General features: G+C 38.3%; 1 protein-coding gene across 1 annotated transcript in view; it reads right to left on the bottom strand.

Annotated features, from left to right (window-relative positions):
- AKR1D1 (aldo-keto reductase family 1 member D1) overlaps positions 1–18,864 on the bottom strand; it is a 60,010-nt gene that overhangs the window by 15,147 nt on the left and 25,999 nt on the right. Inside the window, exons 4-7 of the mRNA XM_043463823.1 lie at positions 15,846–15,923; positions 11,597–11,719; positions 3,119–3,228; positions 1,331–1,496 (exon numbers count right to left, since the gene is read on the bottom strand). Of these exons, the coding sequence (XP_043319758.1) occupies positions 1,331–1,496; positions 3,119–3,228; positions 11,597–11,719; positions 15,846–15,923 (477 nt within the window). The remainder of the gene's footprint in view (positions 1–1,330; positions 1,497–3,118; positions 3,229–11,596; positions 11,720–15,845; positions 15,924–18,864) is intronic.

Below are 18,864 nucleotides of genomic sequence, written 5' to 3'. Positions count from 1 at the left end.
CCAGAAAAATAAATGACCCAATCCAAAAATGGGCCAAAGAACTAAACAGACATTTCTCCAAGAAGACATACAGATGGCTAACAAACACATGAAAAGATGCTCAACATCACTCATTATCAGAGAAATGCAAATCAAAACCACAATGAGGTACCATTACACGCCAGTCAGGATGGCTGCTATCCAAAAGTCTACAAGCAATAAATGCTGGAGAGGTGTGGAGAAAAGGGAACCCTCTTACACTGTTGGTGGGAATGCAAACTAGTACAGCCACTATGGAGAACAGTGTGGAGATTTCTTAAAAAACTGGAAATAGAACTGCCATATGACCCAGCATCCCACTTCTGGGCATACACACTGAGGAAACCAGATCTGAAAGAGACACGTGCACCCCAATATTCATCGCAGCACTGTTTATAATAGCCAGGACATGGAAGCAACCTAGATGCCCATCAGCAGATGAATGGATTAAGGAAGCTATGGTACATATACACCATGGAATATTACTCAGCCATTAAAAAGAATTCATTTGAATCAGTTCTAATGAGATGGATGAAACTGGAGCCCATTATACAGAGTGAAGAAAGCCGGAAAGATAAAGACCAATACAGTATACTAACACATATATATATATGGAATTTAGAAAGATGGTAATGATAACCCTTATGCAAAACAGAAAGAGACACAGAAATACAGAACAGACTTTTGGACTCTGTGGGAGAAGGCGAGGGTGGGATGTTTTGAGAGAACAGCATCGAAACATGTATATTATCTAGGGTGAAACAGATCATCAGCCCAGGCTGGATGCATGAGACAAGTGCTCGGGCCTGGTGCACTGGGAAGACCCAGAGGGATGGGATGGAGAGGGAGGTGGGAGGGGGGATCGGGATGGGGAATACATGTAAATCCATGGCTGATTCATGTCAGTGTATGACAAAAACCACTACAATATTGTAAAGTAATTAGCTTCCAACTAATAAAAATAAATGGAAAAAAAAAAAGGTGGAAAGTTGACTATTAAGAATTTCAAATTTTATACCTTCTATTCCTGCTGTGCTGACAGAGACAGGAGAAGGTTGTGTCCAGAGTCAATAAGTCAGGAAATAGAAGCAATAAAGGAGCTAGATTTCAAAGAAGCAGCAAAGCAATCCCTGAGTTACTAGGAACTATCACAAATTCAGTTAAATTAAATCCAGACATGGGTGGAATGGGTTGAGGAGTTAGTATAAATAACATATGTGGTCATTGCAGCTTTCTTATTGATCTGAACAGAAAATTCTCTTAAAAAAAAAAAAAACACTGCTTTTTACATTTCCAGAAGCAGTTTTCTTACTTGAAAGTTTTCTTTGATCCTTTCAGGGTTAAAACTTTTAGGAATGACAACCACTCCTCGCTGAATGTTGAAACGCAAAACAACTTGAGCTGCTGTTTTATTGTACTTTTTCCCCAGTGCATTTAGAAATGGATCCTTTAGCAAAGGTGGGGAAGAGACATTCACCCTTAAAAAAAATAAAAAAAGGAAATCAAGACATGTATCATATTTCAGTCAAGTAATGAAATTAAAAGATGCTTACTCCTTGGAAGAAAAGTTATGACCAATCTAGATAGCATATTAAAAAGCATAGACATCACTTTGTCAACAAAGGTCAGTCTGATCAAGGCTATGGTTTTTCCAGTAGTCATGTATGGATGTGAGAGTTGGACTGTAAAGAAAGCTGAGTACAGAAGAATTGATGCTTTTGAACTGTGGTGTTGGAGAAGACTCTTGAGAGTCTCTTGGACTGCAAGGAGATCCAACCAGTCCATGCTAAAGGAGATCAGTCCTGGGTGTTCACTGGAAGGACTGATGTTGAAGCTTTAACTCCAATACTTTGGCCACCTGATGTGAAGAGCTGACTCATTGGAAAAGACCCTGATGTTGGGAAAGATTGAAGGCAGGAAGAGAAGGGGACAACAGAGGATGAGATGGTTAGATGGCATCATCGACTCAATGGACATGAGTTTGGGTAAACTCCGGGACTTGGTGATGGACAGGGAGGTCTGGCGTGCTGCAGTTCATGGGGTCGCAAAGAGTCAGACACAACTGAGCGACTGAACTGAACTGAACTGAGTGAGAACCAGTGGTTAACCAATCACCCTCCTCCTCTGACAACCCCCCCCCCCCCACCTTTCACCTGGTAACCTATCCAAAACACTCGGGTCACCTGTAACCAAGTTCTTTGAATGCAGAGTATTCAGAAGACTAGTGCTTAGTATGGGAAGATCAAGACAGGCAGATTCATAGACCTGTCTCTTCCAGAGTGTTCAGTCATGTCCAACTTTTTGAGGCCCCTTAGACTGTAGCCTACTAGGCTCCTCTGTCCATGGAATTTCCTAGGCAAGAATACTGGAGTAGGTTGCCATTTCCTCCTCCAGGGGATCTTCCTGACCCAAGAACTGAATCCACACCTCATGTATCTTCTGCATTGGCAGGCAGTTCTTTACTATTAGCACCACCTGGGAATCCCACTTTTCCAGAGGGTAAATAATACTAATATTTCTTTGGTGGATCTTATAGAGAGAATGGGGTTGGAAGTAGGCACACAGGGAAAGTCAAGAAGACTGAAGGAGAAGCACAACTCTTGAAATCAGAATGGAAAAATTCCTACTTAAGTCTGTGGAAGAGATCACAGTAGAAGTATTGCCACTGAATACAGAGATTTTAAAAATTCAAAAATTTCAGAATATGACTGAATATTACTTTGGCAGGTAATAATCAAGGTGAAAGTGAAGTCACTCAGTCATTTCTGACTCTTTGCGACCCTGTGGACTGTAGCCTACCAGGCTCCTCCAACCATGGGATTCTCCAGGCAAGAATACTGGAGTGGGTTGCCATTTCCTTCTCCAAAATCATAATCAAGGTACTGGTAGGCAATTTCATAGGTAGAGTCTAGGTGATTATTACAACACCTCAGTGAGGAAGGTTTTGTTAGCTGTAATTTGCATATGTGAAGATTGACTTGAAGAGATTGTTACTTCCTTAAGATCACACAGATGAATAGTCATTTCAGTCAAGCAATTTACATTAGCCTAATACTCCAAAAGAAATATACTTACTGAGGAGATAAACTGCATTACTTACCAGGATGGATTTCTAGAGGTTCCCAAAGGGCTGTATGCAATAATGACAATGTCGTGTTGTTGGCAAAATTTCAAGAGTTTTGGCTGGGTGAAATATGGATGGCACTCAACCTATGTGGTTGGAGAGCAGAGCACAAAATTAAGAACTTGTGGATGAATCAATTTTATATAGATTTTAATAATTCAACAAAATCGATTGCAAAGTAGTATGGATAGCGAGGCAGATCTTAAATATTTTTCCAAAAAAAGAAGTTTACATTGTTTATATATAAGTGAGGTAAAGTAAAACCAGATTAGTGAGGTCACTATCTATGAGTTAATCCTAAAATAGCTGGGAAACAAATTCAATTTTTACAGCTATCATACTTTAAAGCTATAAGTGAATGGACTTGGTGATTTATAGTAAATATTCTAGCAAATACAATTTTCCATAACAGACACATAGTCTCAAGTTCACATTACAGTCTTGGTAAATAGAGGTGACATGTTGCAAAAGCCCTCTATCCCTCACTATCAAACACTTAAGAATATTTTCACAAGAGATAGAGTGTGTATAAAAGTAAATTTAGAGATGCATTTTCTCTTCTTGGTGGAGAGTTCTTTACAGCACTAAATGTAGGCCTATTTTCATTTTCTGTATCTTATTGACAACATTCCTGCACTGAAAACATTTGTGTCAACAAAAGTTCTTCTCTAAGTTTCTTCTTAAACACTATGGTAGTTTTTGACCTATGTGTTTCTTTTCTTTTTAATTAAAATCAACCAAGGCTTAATGAAAATATTATAAGTATGTAATTATTATTTTCACTACCTGGAATATTAAATACTTGACAAGTTACATTTCTAGAAGGCACAAGAAAATGCTATTGATAAAGTAGAAAGGTAAACCAGAGGTCTTAGAGGTGAGTCTTCTTTCCTTTATCTAATTTGACAACCTTTTTTTATACCCCCTATCAATTTCTCCTATTTCTTCTCTTTCCCTTTTGTTGTTGTTTGCTAAGTTGTGTCCAACTGTTTGTGCAGACCCCATGGACTGCAGCATGCCAAGCTTCCCTGTCCTTCACTATCTCCCAGAGTTTGCTCAAATTCATGTCCATTGAATCGGTGATGCTGTCTAACCATCTCATCCCCTGTTGCACTCTTCTCCTCTTGCCCTTAGTCTTGCCCAGAATCAGGGTCTTTTCCAATGAATCAGCTCTTCCCATTGGGTGGCCAAAGTATTGGAGCTTCATCTTCAGCATCAGTACTTCCAATGAATATTCAGGGTTGATTTCCTTTAGGATTGGCTAGTTTGATCTCTGCTGTTGTCAGGACTCTCAAGAGTCTTCTCCAGCACCACAATTCAAAAGCATCAGTTATTTGGCACTCCCCATCTTTATGGTCCAACTCTCACATCCATACATGACTACTGGAAAAACCGTAGCTTTGACTATACAGATCTTTATCAGCAGTGATGTCTCTGCTTTTAAATATGCTAAGTTTGTCATAACTTTCTCTCCGAGAAGCAAGCTTCTTTTAATTTCATGGCTGTAGTCACTGTCCACAGTGATTTTGGAGCCCAAGAAAACTGCTTCAACTTTTTCCCCTTCTATTTGTCAGGAAATGATGGGATTGGATTGCATGACCTTGGTTTTACTAATGTTGAGTTTGCCCCCTCATTATCTTGATCTCTCCTTTTCCCTAAGACACTTTCCCCCAACCCCCCATTTAGGAACATTTCTTCATTCTAAAAAGTGACACATAGTGTCCATAGTACAGTAGACCCTAGGTATCTATGTAGGATTGGTTCCAGAACACCCCCCAGCAAACACCAAAATCCTCAGATGCTCAAGTCCATTCTATGAAATGGTGTACTACAGTGGATCCTCCATATTTGCACCCAGGGATATGAAGGGTGGCCTGTTTCTTTCCCTTATCCTCTCCCACTCCCAGCATCACTCTCCCCCTTTAATATCTTTCCCATTTTTCATCTTATTGGCACACTAATGTTTCCAAACACATTTTAAATCATGTCACTCCATTGCTTAAAGACTAAGTATGAATTCCTTAATTTCATGCCTGCCTGCTTGTTCCAAACACATTTAGTTTTCCCCACAGAGACTCCTTTCTAATCAGGTTGGAGTCCTGTTACCTGTCTTTGGCCTAAATATGTATATTCACATGTGTATATGGCATATGTATTTACAACAGTCTTTGGTAATGCTGTAGTTTTAGATAGATATCAGAATCTCGAAAGGTAAAGATAAGAAGCTGGACAGAATCCATGAATAGCAAAAGTCCTTTCATTAATTAACTCCAACCTCTTCTGTCTTTCCATGAAAAACTGCACTGAATTTTCTCTTCGTTGTGGAAGACACTCAACAAATATTTATTAATTTCTGTGTCAGGACATCTGTGACTTAGGTACAGTGAATGAGATCAGGAAAAATGGAAGAATTTGGAAACTTTCCTTTTTCCTTCCTTTCTCCTTTCCTTCCCTCTGTCCCTCCTTACCTTCCTTCTTTCCTTTGTTCCTAGAGTTATGTGTTGGAACTGTGTATGAAATGAAACCGCTTGAGAGAGATCCACAGTTCCCTTTGAATTGGGCTGGGAGAGCACTGCTTGACACTAGGAAGACTGTCTAAGCCAGGAGCAGAGCCCAGAGGGGTGTTACTCCAGATGAATGCCACAGGGAAATTTGGATTGCTCAGACTCTGAGAATGAGTACAGAGTAAGCTTATATTCTATGTCAGTTTGTTCATGACGTCAATGAAAAGTACAAACATTTGCAAACTTTATTTTAGATTTGGACTGGTGGGAAAATTCTCTGGAGCAGGAAATAGCAACAGATTCCAGTATTCTTGCTGGGATAATCCCATGGATAGAGGAGCCTGGCAGGCTACAGTCCATGGGGTCTCAAAAGAGTTGGAGGCAACTCAGCGACTCAACAATAACAATATCGGAAAAGTTAGTTTTGAAATATGTTAATTTTAAATTATGCAAGACCTTCAGATATGTATCGCTTGTATATGAAATGTGTCGATTCTGTCCCCATGGACTATAGCCCGTCAGGCTCCTCTGTCTATGGGATTTTCCAGGCAAGAATACTGGAGTGCATTGCCATTTCTCTTAATCTTCTTGGAGAAGATTGCTTCTCCAGGGGATCTTCCCAACCCAGGGATCAAACTCATGTCTCCTACAGCTCTGCATTGGTAAGAAGATTCTTTACCACTGAGCCAGCTGGGAAGCCCAAGGACTGCACTATGCGCATTGTATTCCTGGGTTGAAAGCTGCTCATTTTGTATCTCTGGAGAAGAGACGGTCCTACCAGGGCACAGGGTGATGGCTGGTGGCCAGGGGACCTGCACTCTAATTTGTGCCAGCTCTATTCTGGTTCTGTGCCAGTATTTGACATATTCAAACAGCACAGAGCACATGAATAGGTTCAGGCTATGATCTTCCTACACACCTTGCTTCTCTTTCAGGAACATTTGTAAAGTTAATCAACAGTCTCATGCCGACAGATCAACGCATTTCCTGCTTGGCATGAAGAAACACACTGTCAAATTTTCATTCTTTTCCATGCTCAGGTCAAAAGTTACCACCTGTCTCCGTGCATTTGTAAGAAGAAAGCTGCTTGTCATTTCAACATTTTTATAACAAAATATTGTTCTTAGGAGTGCAGGAAGGATATGCTGCAGAGGGGATTGGTTAGAAATAAAGGATTGGATTGAGATCAGTGAGGGAGGCACCGTTTGTTGCTCTCTGTTCCTGACAGCTTCTGATACAGCACTAGCTGAAGTGTCAGTTTGGAAGTGGTACTTCTAAATATGGCAACACTTCTATTTAGCTGTGGGTTACTGTCCTGATGTAGATAATAATTCATTTTCCTGTTATGAACTATTTTGAGTTTCTAAAAACAATGAATTCAACCAACAAGTCCACCATCACCCCAATATGTGAATATTTACCATATTCAAGAACATTTTTCAGTGCAGCTTCTTAAGGTTTTATGAAGTAGAGGGACGAGGATATCATTTCCCCATTTAACAAGGTGGATTATAGTATTTTGTTGTGATTATAAGAGTAATATACGCTCACTGCAGAAGACTTGAAAAATACAGAAAAGCATAAACAGGAGAACAGAATTTACTTGTAAAATTCACAGCCAGAGATAGCCACAGTTAGCATTTGAATATATTTCTTTCCAATATTCGCACTTTTTAAATAATGTAATCACCTTCATACTGTAATACATTTTGCATCCTAGCCTTTCCACTTAGTATCATGGCCATATCTCTTTTTCTCAAAAGCGTTTCAACAACATCTTTTGTTGAGAGTTTATGTATTATGAATGTTTTAAATTTTATTTAAACATTCCTTGAACTTTTCTTATTTATGTTGTTTCCTTTTTTTTTTTTTTTTCCATGATAAACAGTGCTGTGATAAACAGACATATATGGGTGTTCTGATTTTTTCCCCCCACAGGGATAGATTCCTAGAAATTGAAAACTGAACATTTTTTAAGGCTCCTGCTACTTATTGCAAAATTGCTTTTCAGTAAAGTTGAATCAATGTACCAGTATTCCATCACTTGCTTACATGGAACATAATACTAAAAAATAGAACAAAAACTTTGTGAATTTGATACATAATACAAAATTTCACTTAAATGTACATTTCTGTAATTAATAGTGCAGCTAAACATTTTTCATATGTTTACCAGTCTTACAATTTGTCATCTGTGAATTTCTGTTCATTTCTTTTGAGTCATAGTATTTTTTCTCATTGATATTTTTTAGGTTTTTAACTCATATGGATATGACCTCCTCTTACTATTATATATATTTTTTCAGTTCTCAAACAATTTTCAGCAAGAATACTTTTAAAAATTTATTTTTTTTTAATTGAAGGTTAATTGCTTTACAGAATTTTGTTGTTTTCTGTCAAACCTCAACATGAATCAGGCATAGGTATACATATATCCCCTCCCTCTTGAAACTCTCTCCCATCTTCCTCCCCATCCCACCCCTCCAGATTGATACAGAGACCCTGCTTGAGTTTCCTGAGACATACAACAAATTCCCATTGGCTATCTATTTTATATATGGTAATGTAAGTTTCCATGTTACTCTCTCCATACACCTCATCCTCTCCTCCCCTCTTCCCATGTCTGTAAGTCTGTTCTCTATTGCTGCCCTGCAAATAAATTCTTCAGTACCATCTTCCTAGTTTCTGTATATATGTGATAGTACACGATATTTATCTTTCTCTTTTTGACTTACTTCACTCTGTATAATAGGCTCTAGGTTCATCCACCTCATTAAAACTGACTCAAATGCATTCTTTTTTATGGCTAAGTAATATTCCATTGTGTATACGTACCACAACTTCCTTATCCATTCATCTGTCAATGGACATCTAGGTTGCTTCCATGTTCTAGCTATTGTAAATAGTGCTTCAATGAACATTGGGGTACATGTATCTTTTTCAATTTTGGTTTCCTTAGGATATATGCATGGGAGTGGGATTGTTGGGTCATATGGTGGTTTTATTCCTAATTTTTTAAGGCTTCTCCATACCATCTTCCATAGTGTCTATATCAATTTACATTCCCATCAACAGTGCAAAAGCATTCCCTTTTCTCCACACCTTCTCTAGCATTTATTGTTTGTAGACTTTTTGATGATGGCCATTCTGACTGGTGGCAGTTGATAGCTCATTGTAGTTTTGACTTGCACTTCTCTAATAATGATCAATGTTGAGCATCTTTTCATGTGCTTGTTAGCCATCTGTATGCCTTCTTTGGAGAAATGTATGTTTAGGTCTTTTTCCCACTTTTTGATTGGGTTATTTGTTTTTCTGGTATTGAGTTGTGTATGAACTGCTTGTATATTTTGAAAATTAGTCCTTTGTCAGTTGTTTCATTTGCTATTATTTTCTTCCATTCTGTACGTTGTCTATTCACCTTGCTTATAGTTTCCTTTGCTGTGCAAAAGCTTTTAAGTTTAATCAGATTCCACTTGTTTACTTTTGTTTTTATTTCCATTACTCTAGGAGATGGGTCATGGAGGATCTTGCTTTGATTTATGTCATCCAATGTTCTGCCTATGTTTTCCTCTAAGAGTTTTATAGTTTCTAGTCTTACATTTAGGTCTTCAGTCCATTTTGTGTTTTTCTTTGTGTATGGTGTTGGGAAGTGTTCCTAATTTCATTCTTTTACATGTAGCTGTCCAGTTTTCCCAGCACCACTTATTGAAGAGGCTGTTTTTATGTATTGTTTCCCCATTGCATATTCTTGCTCCTTTGTAAAAAATAAGGTACCCATAGTTGCGTGGGTTTATTTCTGGGCTTTCTATCTTGTTCCATTGGTCTATATTTCTGTTTTTGTGTCAGTACCATACTGTGTTGATGACTGTAGCTTTGTAATATAATCTGAAATCAGGAAGGTTGATTCCTCAAGCTCCATTATTCTTTCTCAAGACTGCTTTGGCTATTCTGGGCCTTTTGTGTTTCCATATGAATTGTGAATTTTTTTGTTCTAGTTCTCTGAAAAACGCCATTGGCAATTTGATAGGGATCGCATTGAATCTGTAAATTGCACTTGGTAGTATACTCATTTTCACATTATTGATTCTTCCTACCCAGGAACATAGACTATCTCTCCACCTGTTTATGTCATCTTTGATTTCTTTCATCAGTGTCTTGTAGTTTTCTGTATACAGTTCTCTTGTCTCCTTAGGTTTATTCTTAGATTGTGTTCTTTTTGTTGCAGTGGTGAATGAAATTGTTGCCTTAATTTCTCTTCCTGGTTTTTCATTGCTAGTATATGGGAATGCAAGTGATTTCAGTGTATTGATTTTGTATCCTGCGAGTTTGGTAAGTTCATTGATTAGCTTTAGTAATTTTCTGATAGTATCTTTAGGGTTTTCTATGTATGTATCATGTCATCTGCAAACAGTGAAAGCTTTACTTCTTTTCTGACCTGTATGCCTTTTATTTCTTTTTCATCTCTGATTGCTGTAACTAGGACTTCCAAAACTATGTTGAATAATGGTGGTGAGAGTGGACACCCTTACCTTGTTCCTGATCTTAGTTTTTCACCATTTAGAATAATGTTTGCTGTGGGCTTATCATATATGCCCTTAATTATGTTGAGGTAGGTTCCTCTTTGCCCATTTTTTGAAGAGTTTTCATTAGAAATGGGTACTGAATTTTGTCAAAGGCTTTTTCTGCACCTATTGATATTATCATATGGTTTTTATCTTTTAGTTTGTTAATATAGTGTATCACATTAACATGCATATATTGAAGAATCCTTATTATATTTTTAAAATATAATCATCTAATTTTCTTTGCTCTCTGATTTTAATATTTTTAGGATTTAACACTTTTATACTATTATATGTATTGGTATTCCTTATAATTTTCCCATGACTTCCCTTTCTATCCATAGATGCAGATAACTAAAATTCTTTTGTAGTATTCACAAATAATTTCCTGCTTTGTCTCTAGCTCCTGCTCAAAGGGACACTTTGAAGTATAACATGAGGCAAAGATCTATATTTGTTATTATACAACTATCAATTTTCTCCACACTACTGAAAAATAAATTGTTTTGTCATTAGTTTACATTAAGCTTTTATTTTATTTGAGATTGTTTCTAAGATATTTCTTGTTTATTTTAGACTGTTCTAGGTCTCCATTGCTGCACAGGCTTTCCCTATTTGGGGTGAATGGGAGCTACTCTTTGTTGCAGTGCACAGGCTTCTCATTGCAATGGCTTCTCTTGTTGCAGAGCAGGGGCTATAGGTGCAAGGGATTCAGTAGTTGAGGGCATAGGCTTAGTTGTTCCAAGGCATGTGGAATCTTCCCAGACCAGGGATTAAACCCATGAACCCTGCATTGGCAGGTGGATTGTTAACTACTAAACAATCAGGGAAGCCCGATATCTCTTATTTTCTATTTATTTGTAGGTTTTCCTTGGATTAATCTTGCATGTGTGCACACTCAGTTGCTCAGTCATGTCCAACTCTTTGCAACCCAATGGACCATAGTCCACCAGGCTCCTCTGTCTGTGAAAACTTTCTAGGTAAGAACACTGGAGTGGACTGTCATTTACTTCTCCCAGGGATCTTCCCCACCCAGGGATCAAACCCAAATCTCTTGCATTGGCAGGTGGATTCTTCACCACTGTGTCATTTGTGCTACTCTTACATTATTTTAAATACTGTGAATGTCAATATCTGCTATGTTTTGTTCCCCCTCAATAGCTTTCTTCAGAAAATTTTGGGTTACTTTCCCCTGGACTTGAAGTTTCTAATCATGCTTGTTAAGAGACATAAATTGACTTGCCCAGGACCTAATGATGAGATATGTATATAAAGTGACCTCAAGGCTTTCTGACTCCTAATCCAGGATTCCTCTGTTGAGTAATTGATTTTCTCACATTCCCAACCCCCGCACCCCCCTTACCTCCTTTCCCTTGTCAGTGCCATACCTGGTTGCTGACTGGCTTATACTTAAGTCCTGGTTTGTTCAGAATGAGCTCCAGCTGCCTACGGTTAAAATTGGATACTCCAAGGGATTTCACCAAGCCAGCATCTTTGCAAGCTTCTAAAGCCTGTAGGATAAAATCCAGTGGGTCAAGAAAAAAGCCTCAACACAAGCAAGAATAAACATTTATAAGGGTGACTGTGAATTCTTTAAAAAGGAAAGTCCCTGGGTATGTTAATAAGCATTCTGTGAACTAAAGTAAAGTGGAGGAAATAAGAATTCTATAAATGAATGATTTGGGGGAATTGTTCATCATACCTTCCCCTTGTATTTTCAAAATGTAAGAAAGTGAAAGTGATAGTTTCTCAGTATCTGACTCTTTGTGACTCCATGGACTGTAGCTCACCAGGCTCCTCTCTTCCTGGAATTCTCTAGGCAAGAATACTGGAGTGGGTTGCCATTCCTTCTCCAGGGGATTTTCCCAACCCAGGGATCAAACCCAGGTTTCCTGCATAGCAGGCAGATTCTTTACCATCTGAGCCACAAGGGAAGCCCTTCATAACATATACCAGCACAATAATAATGATCTTATTTCTTAAAATCTGTTGAGGTTTTCTTTTTGGTATAGTACCTGAAAATTTTATGTGTCTGGTGTGTGTGGAAAATGTATTTTCTCCTGTTTTGGGATACAGGTCTTGCTTGTCTCTCTCACATACATACATTATTTAGAAGCTTAAAAGTCAAGTTTTTCCTGTCTTTTCAATAATTTAAAGGAATATATCAGAAATCTCCCATTGTAACAGTGAATTTACCAATATCTTTCTGTATTCTATCAGTTTTTGCTGTTTATATTTTTAATATATTTTATTTGATACATATGTGTTTAAAATTGTATATCTTCTTAGTAAATTAAATCTTTATCATTATAGTTTTTGCACTTCCCTGTACATTTTTTTTAAAATTTGGCTGCACCAGGTCTTATTTGTGGCACATAGCCTCTTTGGTCTTCCTGGCAGCATGTGGGATTTTTTTTGGCTGTGGCATGTAAACTCTTCAGTTGCTGCATGTGGGATATTGTTTCCAGATCGGGGATCAAATCCAGGGAGTGCTGGGTCTTAGTCACTGGACCACCATGGAATTCCCCCCCTATACATTTTAGAGTCAGCTTTTCAATTTCTTTTGGGATTTTGACTGGGATTGCATTGAATCTATCCGTGAATTTGGAGAGAGTTAACAACCTATCTGTATTCAGTCTTTCCGTCAAAGAACATGATATAGCTCTCCTTTTATTTAGATTTAAAAAATCTTATCAGTAAAATACTGCAATTTTAACTGTATAAGTCTTGCACAGATTGTGTTAAATTTATCTCTAAATATTTAATTTTTTTTTTTTTTTTACAAATTCCACTTCCCTGTGGTACATATATTACAATAGAATATTACTCAGCCATAAGAAGGAACACATTTGAGTCAGTGCTAATGAGGTGGATGAACCTAGAGCCTATTATACAGAGTGAAATAAGTCAGAAAGAGAAAATAATTATCATATACTAACACATTTATGAATCTAGAAGGATGATACTGATGAACCTATTTGCAGAGCAGCAATGGAGACACAGACATTGAGAACAGACTTATGGACGTGGCTTGGGTAGAAGGAAGAAGGAGATGGTAGGAGGTATGGAGAGAGTAACATGGAAAATACATTACGATATGTAAAATAAACAGCCAATGGGAATTTGCTGTTTGATTCAGGGAACTCAAACCAGGACTTGGTAACAACCTAGGAGGGTGGAATGGGGAGGGAGGTGGGAGGCATGTTCAAGTGGGAAGGGACATGGGTAAACCTATGGCTGATTCATGTTGATGTTTGGTAGAAAACAATGTAATACTGTAAAGCAATTATCCTTCACTTAAAAATAAATAAATTTTTTAAAAAGGAAAAGATTCCACTTTCAATTGTGCATTGGTAGCATATGGATTCGGAGAAGGCAATGACACCCCACTCCAGTACCCTTGCCTGGAAAATCCCAGGGACGGAGGAGCCTGGTGGGCTGCAGTCCATGGGGTCGCTGAGAGTCGGACACGACTGAGCGACTTCGCTTTCACTTTTCACTTTCATGCATTGGAGAAGGAAATGGCAACCCACTCAGTGTTCTTGCCTGGAGAATCCCACGGACAGCGGAGCCTGGTGGGCTGCCGTCTGTGGGGTCACATAGAGTCGGACACGACTGAAGCAACTTAGCAGCAGCAGCAGCAACATATGGATTGAGTAAATGGTTTTTCAGGTGGAGAGGCCCAGACAGCAGAAAACATAGTCAGTGCCTCCTCAACCCTCAAAACAATCCACAGTTCAGAGCTTTAAGCTGTTACCGACATGTGGGGAAGTCTATTAGAAAGAGATAATCATTCGATTATAATTACCAGCCTTTGGAGGAAATCATACTTAAAAGACGCTTACTCCTTGGAAGGAAAGTTATGACCAACCTAGACAGCATATTAAAAAGCAGAGACATTACTTTGCCAACAAAGGTCCATCTGGTCAAAGCTATGGTTTTTCCAGTGGTCATGTATGAATGTGAGAGTTGGACTCTGAAGAAAGCAGAGCGCCGAAAAATTGATGCTTTTGAACTATGGTGTTGGAGAAGACTCTTGAGAGTCCCTTGGACTGCAAGGAGATCCAACCAGCCCATCCTAAAGGAGATCAGTCCTGGGTGTTCATTGGAAGGACTGATGCTGAAGCTGAAACTCCAGTACTTTGGCCACCTCATGCGAAGAGTTGACTCATTGGAAAAGACCCTGATGCTTGGAGGGATTGGGGGCAGGAGGAGAAGGGGACGACAGAGGATGAGATGGCTGGATGGCATCACCGACTCAATGGGCATGAGTTTGAGTAAACTCTGGGAGTTGGTGATGGACAGGGAGGTCTGGCATGCTGCAATTCATGGGGTCGCAAAGAGTTGGACATGACTGAGCGACTGAACTGAACTGAACTGATACATGAGGGGGAAGTCTATTGCATGCATGCATTCTCAGTCATGTTCAACTCTTTGAATGAGATTATTGTTAGATTATAATTTCCAGCCTTTGGAGCTTGAATTGGGAGAGGCAGGAAAACAAGTGTCAGAGGTCAGGCAGAGACTTAGGTTTTCCCTAGCTTCCCACAAGTGCAAGATTTCAGTTCTGCTCTGACTTGATTCCTGAAGATGTCTGAACATGAGTCCTAAGTGTCTACATGTGTGGAGTGAACAGTACATGTTCCAAGGCTATGTTGTTGTTTTACAGTTGCTAAGTCATGTCTGACTCTTTTGCTACCCCATGCACTAGAGCCCTCCAGGCTTCTCTGTCCATGGGATTTTCCAGGCACGAACACTGGAGTGGGTTGCTATTCCCTTCTCCAGGGGATCTTCCCGACCCAGGGATCGAACTTGGGTCTCCTGCATTGTAGGTGGATTCTTTACTGCTGAGCCACCAAGGAAGCCCCTCCCAAGGCTAACATGGCCCCTTTTACCCAGAATAAAATGCAGCCCAGCAACCAGTAAGATAATATAAGAGAAGAACTATTGGCATTATTTTTCCTTTTATTTATCCTAAGGCTATAGCAAGAGAGAAATAAGAGCAAAAATAACCCCAATAGTTCCTCTCCTAAATTATCTTACTGGTTGCTGCACTGCCTCTTTCTCTAGGTAGAAGCTGCCATGTTACCACATAACAAACCAGTTCATAAATCTGTACCTGCCTCCCCCCGACACATAAATCCATAAGGGTTTTCTCATTATTTCCCCCTACTTTCTCATTCTTATAATCTTGGGGAAGGAATCAGCAGATTGCTCAGAAATGGAACCAGAATTATTTTTCAGGTTTTCATTTATTATTTTACATTTGTTTCTTTTAGACATCTTATTACTGATTTTTAAAAATTCAGTTTGAGAAACAAAAAAAAATTTGTGAGTTTACTCATTTATATACTTTTATTTACTGTTATAGTAAAGCTTATTTCCTTTACTTTCTTTTGCCTCCCACTTGTCTCACCTCCTTATCTTTGGCATTCTTCTCTTCCATCAAAGCAAAATCAAACACTTTTCGGTGCCCAGAAATGGAGATTTTATGCATCTTTGCTCATGGTTAGAAATACCTGACTATTACTTTTCATTGGGAATAAAGGTTGTAACTCTGCATAAAGCTAACAGGAATAACCAGATCACAATTTAAAAATGTAATCTTTTAAGATTAAGAAGCCCATTTTAACTTACCTCCCAAGTGGCACATAGATTTGACTTGTGATATAACCATTTGCCATTTTCATCTTTAGGATATAAATCATCTCCAGGCTGTTAAAGAAAAAAAACAAACAAACAGCAAGTATATCTGAGGATTAAAATGATGGAATTTGAGTTGTCGATATTTCAGTATACCCTGACCCTGGGAAACCAATTTAAGATATACATATAAATTTGTTTTCTCCCCTTTGTGGAGATATCCAGAAATTCACTTGTCCAACATATATGACACATTAGTCTTATTCTCTCACCCTGGCATTTATTATTCCTTTATTTATTGACAGATTATTGTTGTTAACTCATGAGGTTATCTCTTAATGATAACATTTCTCATTAGAAAAAAGCAAAAATTGAGAATTAGGACAATTAGATTCAGTGTTTGGATAATATATCCTTGCCAAAGTTTAGGACAGCTAATTTCTTACTCTTATGAGAAACCAAATGTCATCACTATGGCTGAGAAGGAATTCTTCAGCTAAGAAAAGCATAGTTGATGAATGGAATGCTCCTTAAGTATAAGGGAAATGGACAGCTCATTACTTCTCAGGTCTGGCTAATCACCCTGTGGTTCTTTGTTTCCCTTTTTAGCGGCCTCTAGGAGTTGAGCATCTTTTTTTCTACCTCACACTAACTGTTGAACCTCCTTTTCTAGCTTTTTGGTGACACTTTTTCAATGAAGATTGACTATTGTTCAGTCACAAAGTCATATCCAACTCTTTGCAACCCCATACTGCAGCATGCCAAGCTTGCCTGTCCTTTCACTATCTCCCAGAGTGTGATCAAACTCATGTCCACTGAGTTGGTGATGCCATCCAACCATCTCATCCTCTGTTGTTCCCTTCTCTTCCTCCCCTCAATCCTTCCCAGCATCAGGGTCTTTTCCAATGAGTCAGCTCTTCACATCAGGTGGCCAAAGTATGGGAGCTTCGGCATCAGTCCTTCCAATGAATATTCAGGGTTGATTTTCTTTAGGATTGACTAGTTTGGTCTCTTTGCTGTCCAAGGGACCCTCAAGAGTGTTCTCTAACACCACAGTTCAAAACCATCAATTGTTCAGCACTCAGCCTTCTTCATGGTCCAACTCTCACATCCATACATGACTACAGGAAAAACCATAGCTTTGACTATATGGACCTTTGTCCGCAAAGTGATGTCTCTGCTTTTTAATACACTGTGTAGGTTTATCTATTGACTATGGTGTGGAAATTGTCTTTCATATTTCTCCTTTTTTTCCTATATGTAAAAATGGGACCCATCTCATATGGGTTTGGAAATGGGATAGAGAGAAATAAAAGATGATTTCTAGGTTCCTTGAGTAGATGGTGGTAACTATTTCCTGAGGCTGGACAACGAATTGAGAGTTTTGTTTTGGATATTTTGAGTTTGAAATGACTGTTAAACATTCAAGTAGATATTTGAAGAGAACAGAGAGGTCTCAGAGGGTGGCTCAGGGAGAGACTGTGGGCACAGATAAAATGTGGGAGTTCCTCACACATATTAAATGGTATTCAATCCATGCAGTTGGGTGAAATCACCTACAGAAAGAGTGTGGCTCAGTCAGGCAAAAATATTGAGGAAAGAGCACTGGACAAAGCATTTGGAGTTTAGTGGGAAAGGAGCTGCCAAAGAATCATCAGAGGATGACATCGTCAAAACCACAAGGTGAAAATGTACAAAGAAAGAAGCAGTGATCATTTGCATTGAAAGAGGTCAAATAAAATATGAGGACAAACTGTCTATTGGATTTGGTTGGTGGCATAGAAGTCTTTGTGTATCTTGATAATAGGAAATTTTTGTTATTAAAAAGTAACAAGGAATTGGATAAAATCCATTATATTTTTTAAAATTTTCCTGAATTTTCCCTCTGCCATCTTACCTGAATGAAACTTTTACCTGGTGATCACACTTTCTCCATGCCCTCTTTAGCAAAGGGGGCATCTAAATTTCATCTAAAATTTTCATCTAAATTTTCTTCTGTTACACTGAAATTGGGAAAAGGACTCCTTTCTCCTCAAAGCCATGTAATCATTCATATTAACTACCCTGTATATCTCTGATTTCTAAGCCCTTTGACCTTAACACTTATGAAGCTTATTTCCACTCTGTTCTCCCTCTATATTTCTTATTTTTAGCATTTCCTAATTTTACTTCTGATCTGAAATGACCTTATGCCTCCATCATGAACTCTGTTAATATTAATAGCTTTTACTCTCCCAAATTTTAATTCTTTATCATATCTGAACCCATGTTAGATATTTCTATGATGTCTCCTTAAGCTTCCACTGTGCTAACTTTACTAATCCCTTCATCTGGACAAGCCCATTGTCTTTTTCCTCCTTTCCTGCTCCTGACTATAAAGCATTATTAGAAGAAGAATTCAACCTTCTAAAAATCCACCCTGTTCACTCTCATTCCTGTTTAGCAACAACTTTGTCCTTTTAAAATGCCTTATGCTTTTTTTTACTTTGTATTTTTTCTGAAATTGTGTCTGCTTGTTATCTTGACATTAAAAAATAACAAAGTGCTAAACCATTTTAGCAAGAAAGATATTTGTTTTTTAAAAATCATAAGATTAAACAACCATGTGATATTTTGACTTCAAAGATTGATTTCTCAATTACAGGAAGTACAGGTTCAGTTGGGAGGTAATGCACTGTATTGTGAAATTTGTCACTGTTAAAAGTTTTACTTTCTCTGTGTCCTTGAGCTCTGATCCTATTTAAAAATAGAAATAGAATTTCTCTATTTACCTTCTCCAAAAGATTTTACAAGTCATTAGTCAGCTACAAAGAAGTAAATTTCATTTTCTCACTTTTAAATATAGCTTCTTTCCAAATCTGTAAGACTCAGCTTAGAACTCTGCCATTTGAAAAAGAATCAAGGTTAGCTGAGTGAAGAGAAGGGTTGAGGTCAAAATCCAAAGAGCCTGAAATCAAAATATCACTGTAATCCACAGGATATTGGGACCATTAAGCTCATGAGGATAAGAGAG

The sequence above is a fragment of the Cervus canadensis genome, chromosome 3 (assembly GCF_019320065.1).
Source record: "Cervus canadensis isolate Bull #8, Minnesota chromosome 3, ASM1932006v1, whole genome shotgun sequence".
Lineage (NCBI taxonomy): Eukaryota > Metazoa > Chordata > Mammalia > Artiodactyla > Cervidae > Cervus > Cervus canadensis.
This window is presented reverse-complemented; position numbering and strand designations above follow the sequence as displayed.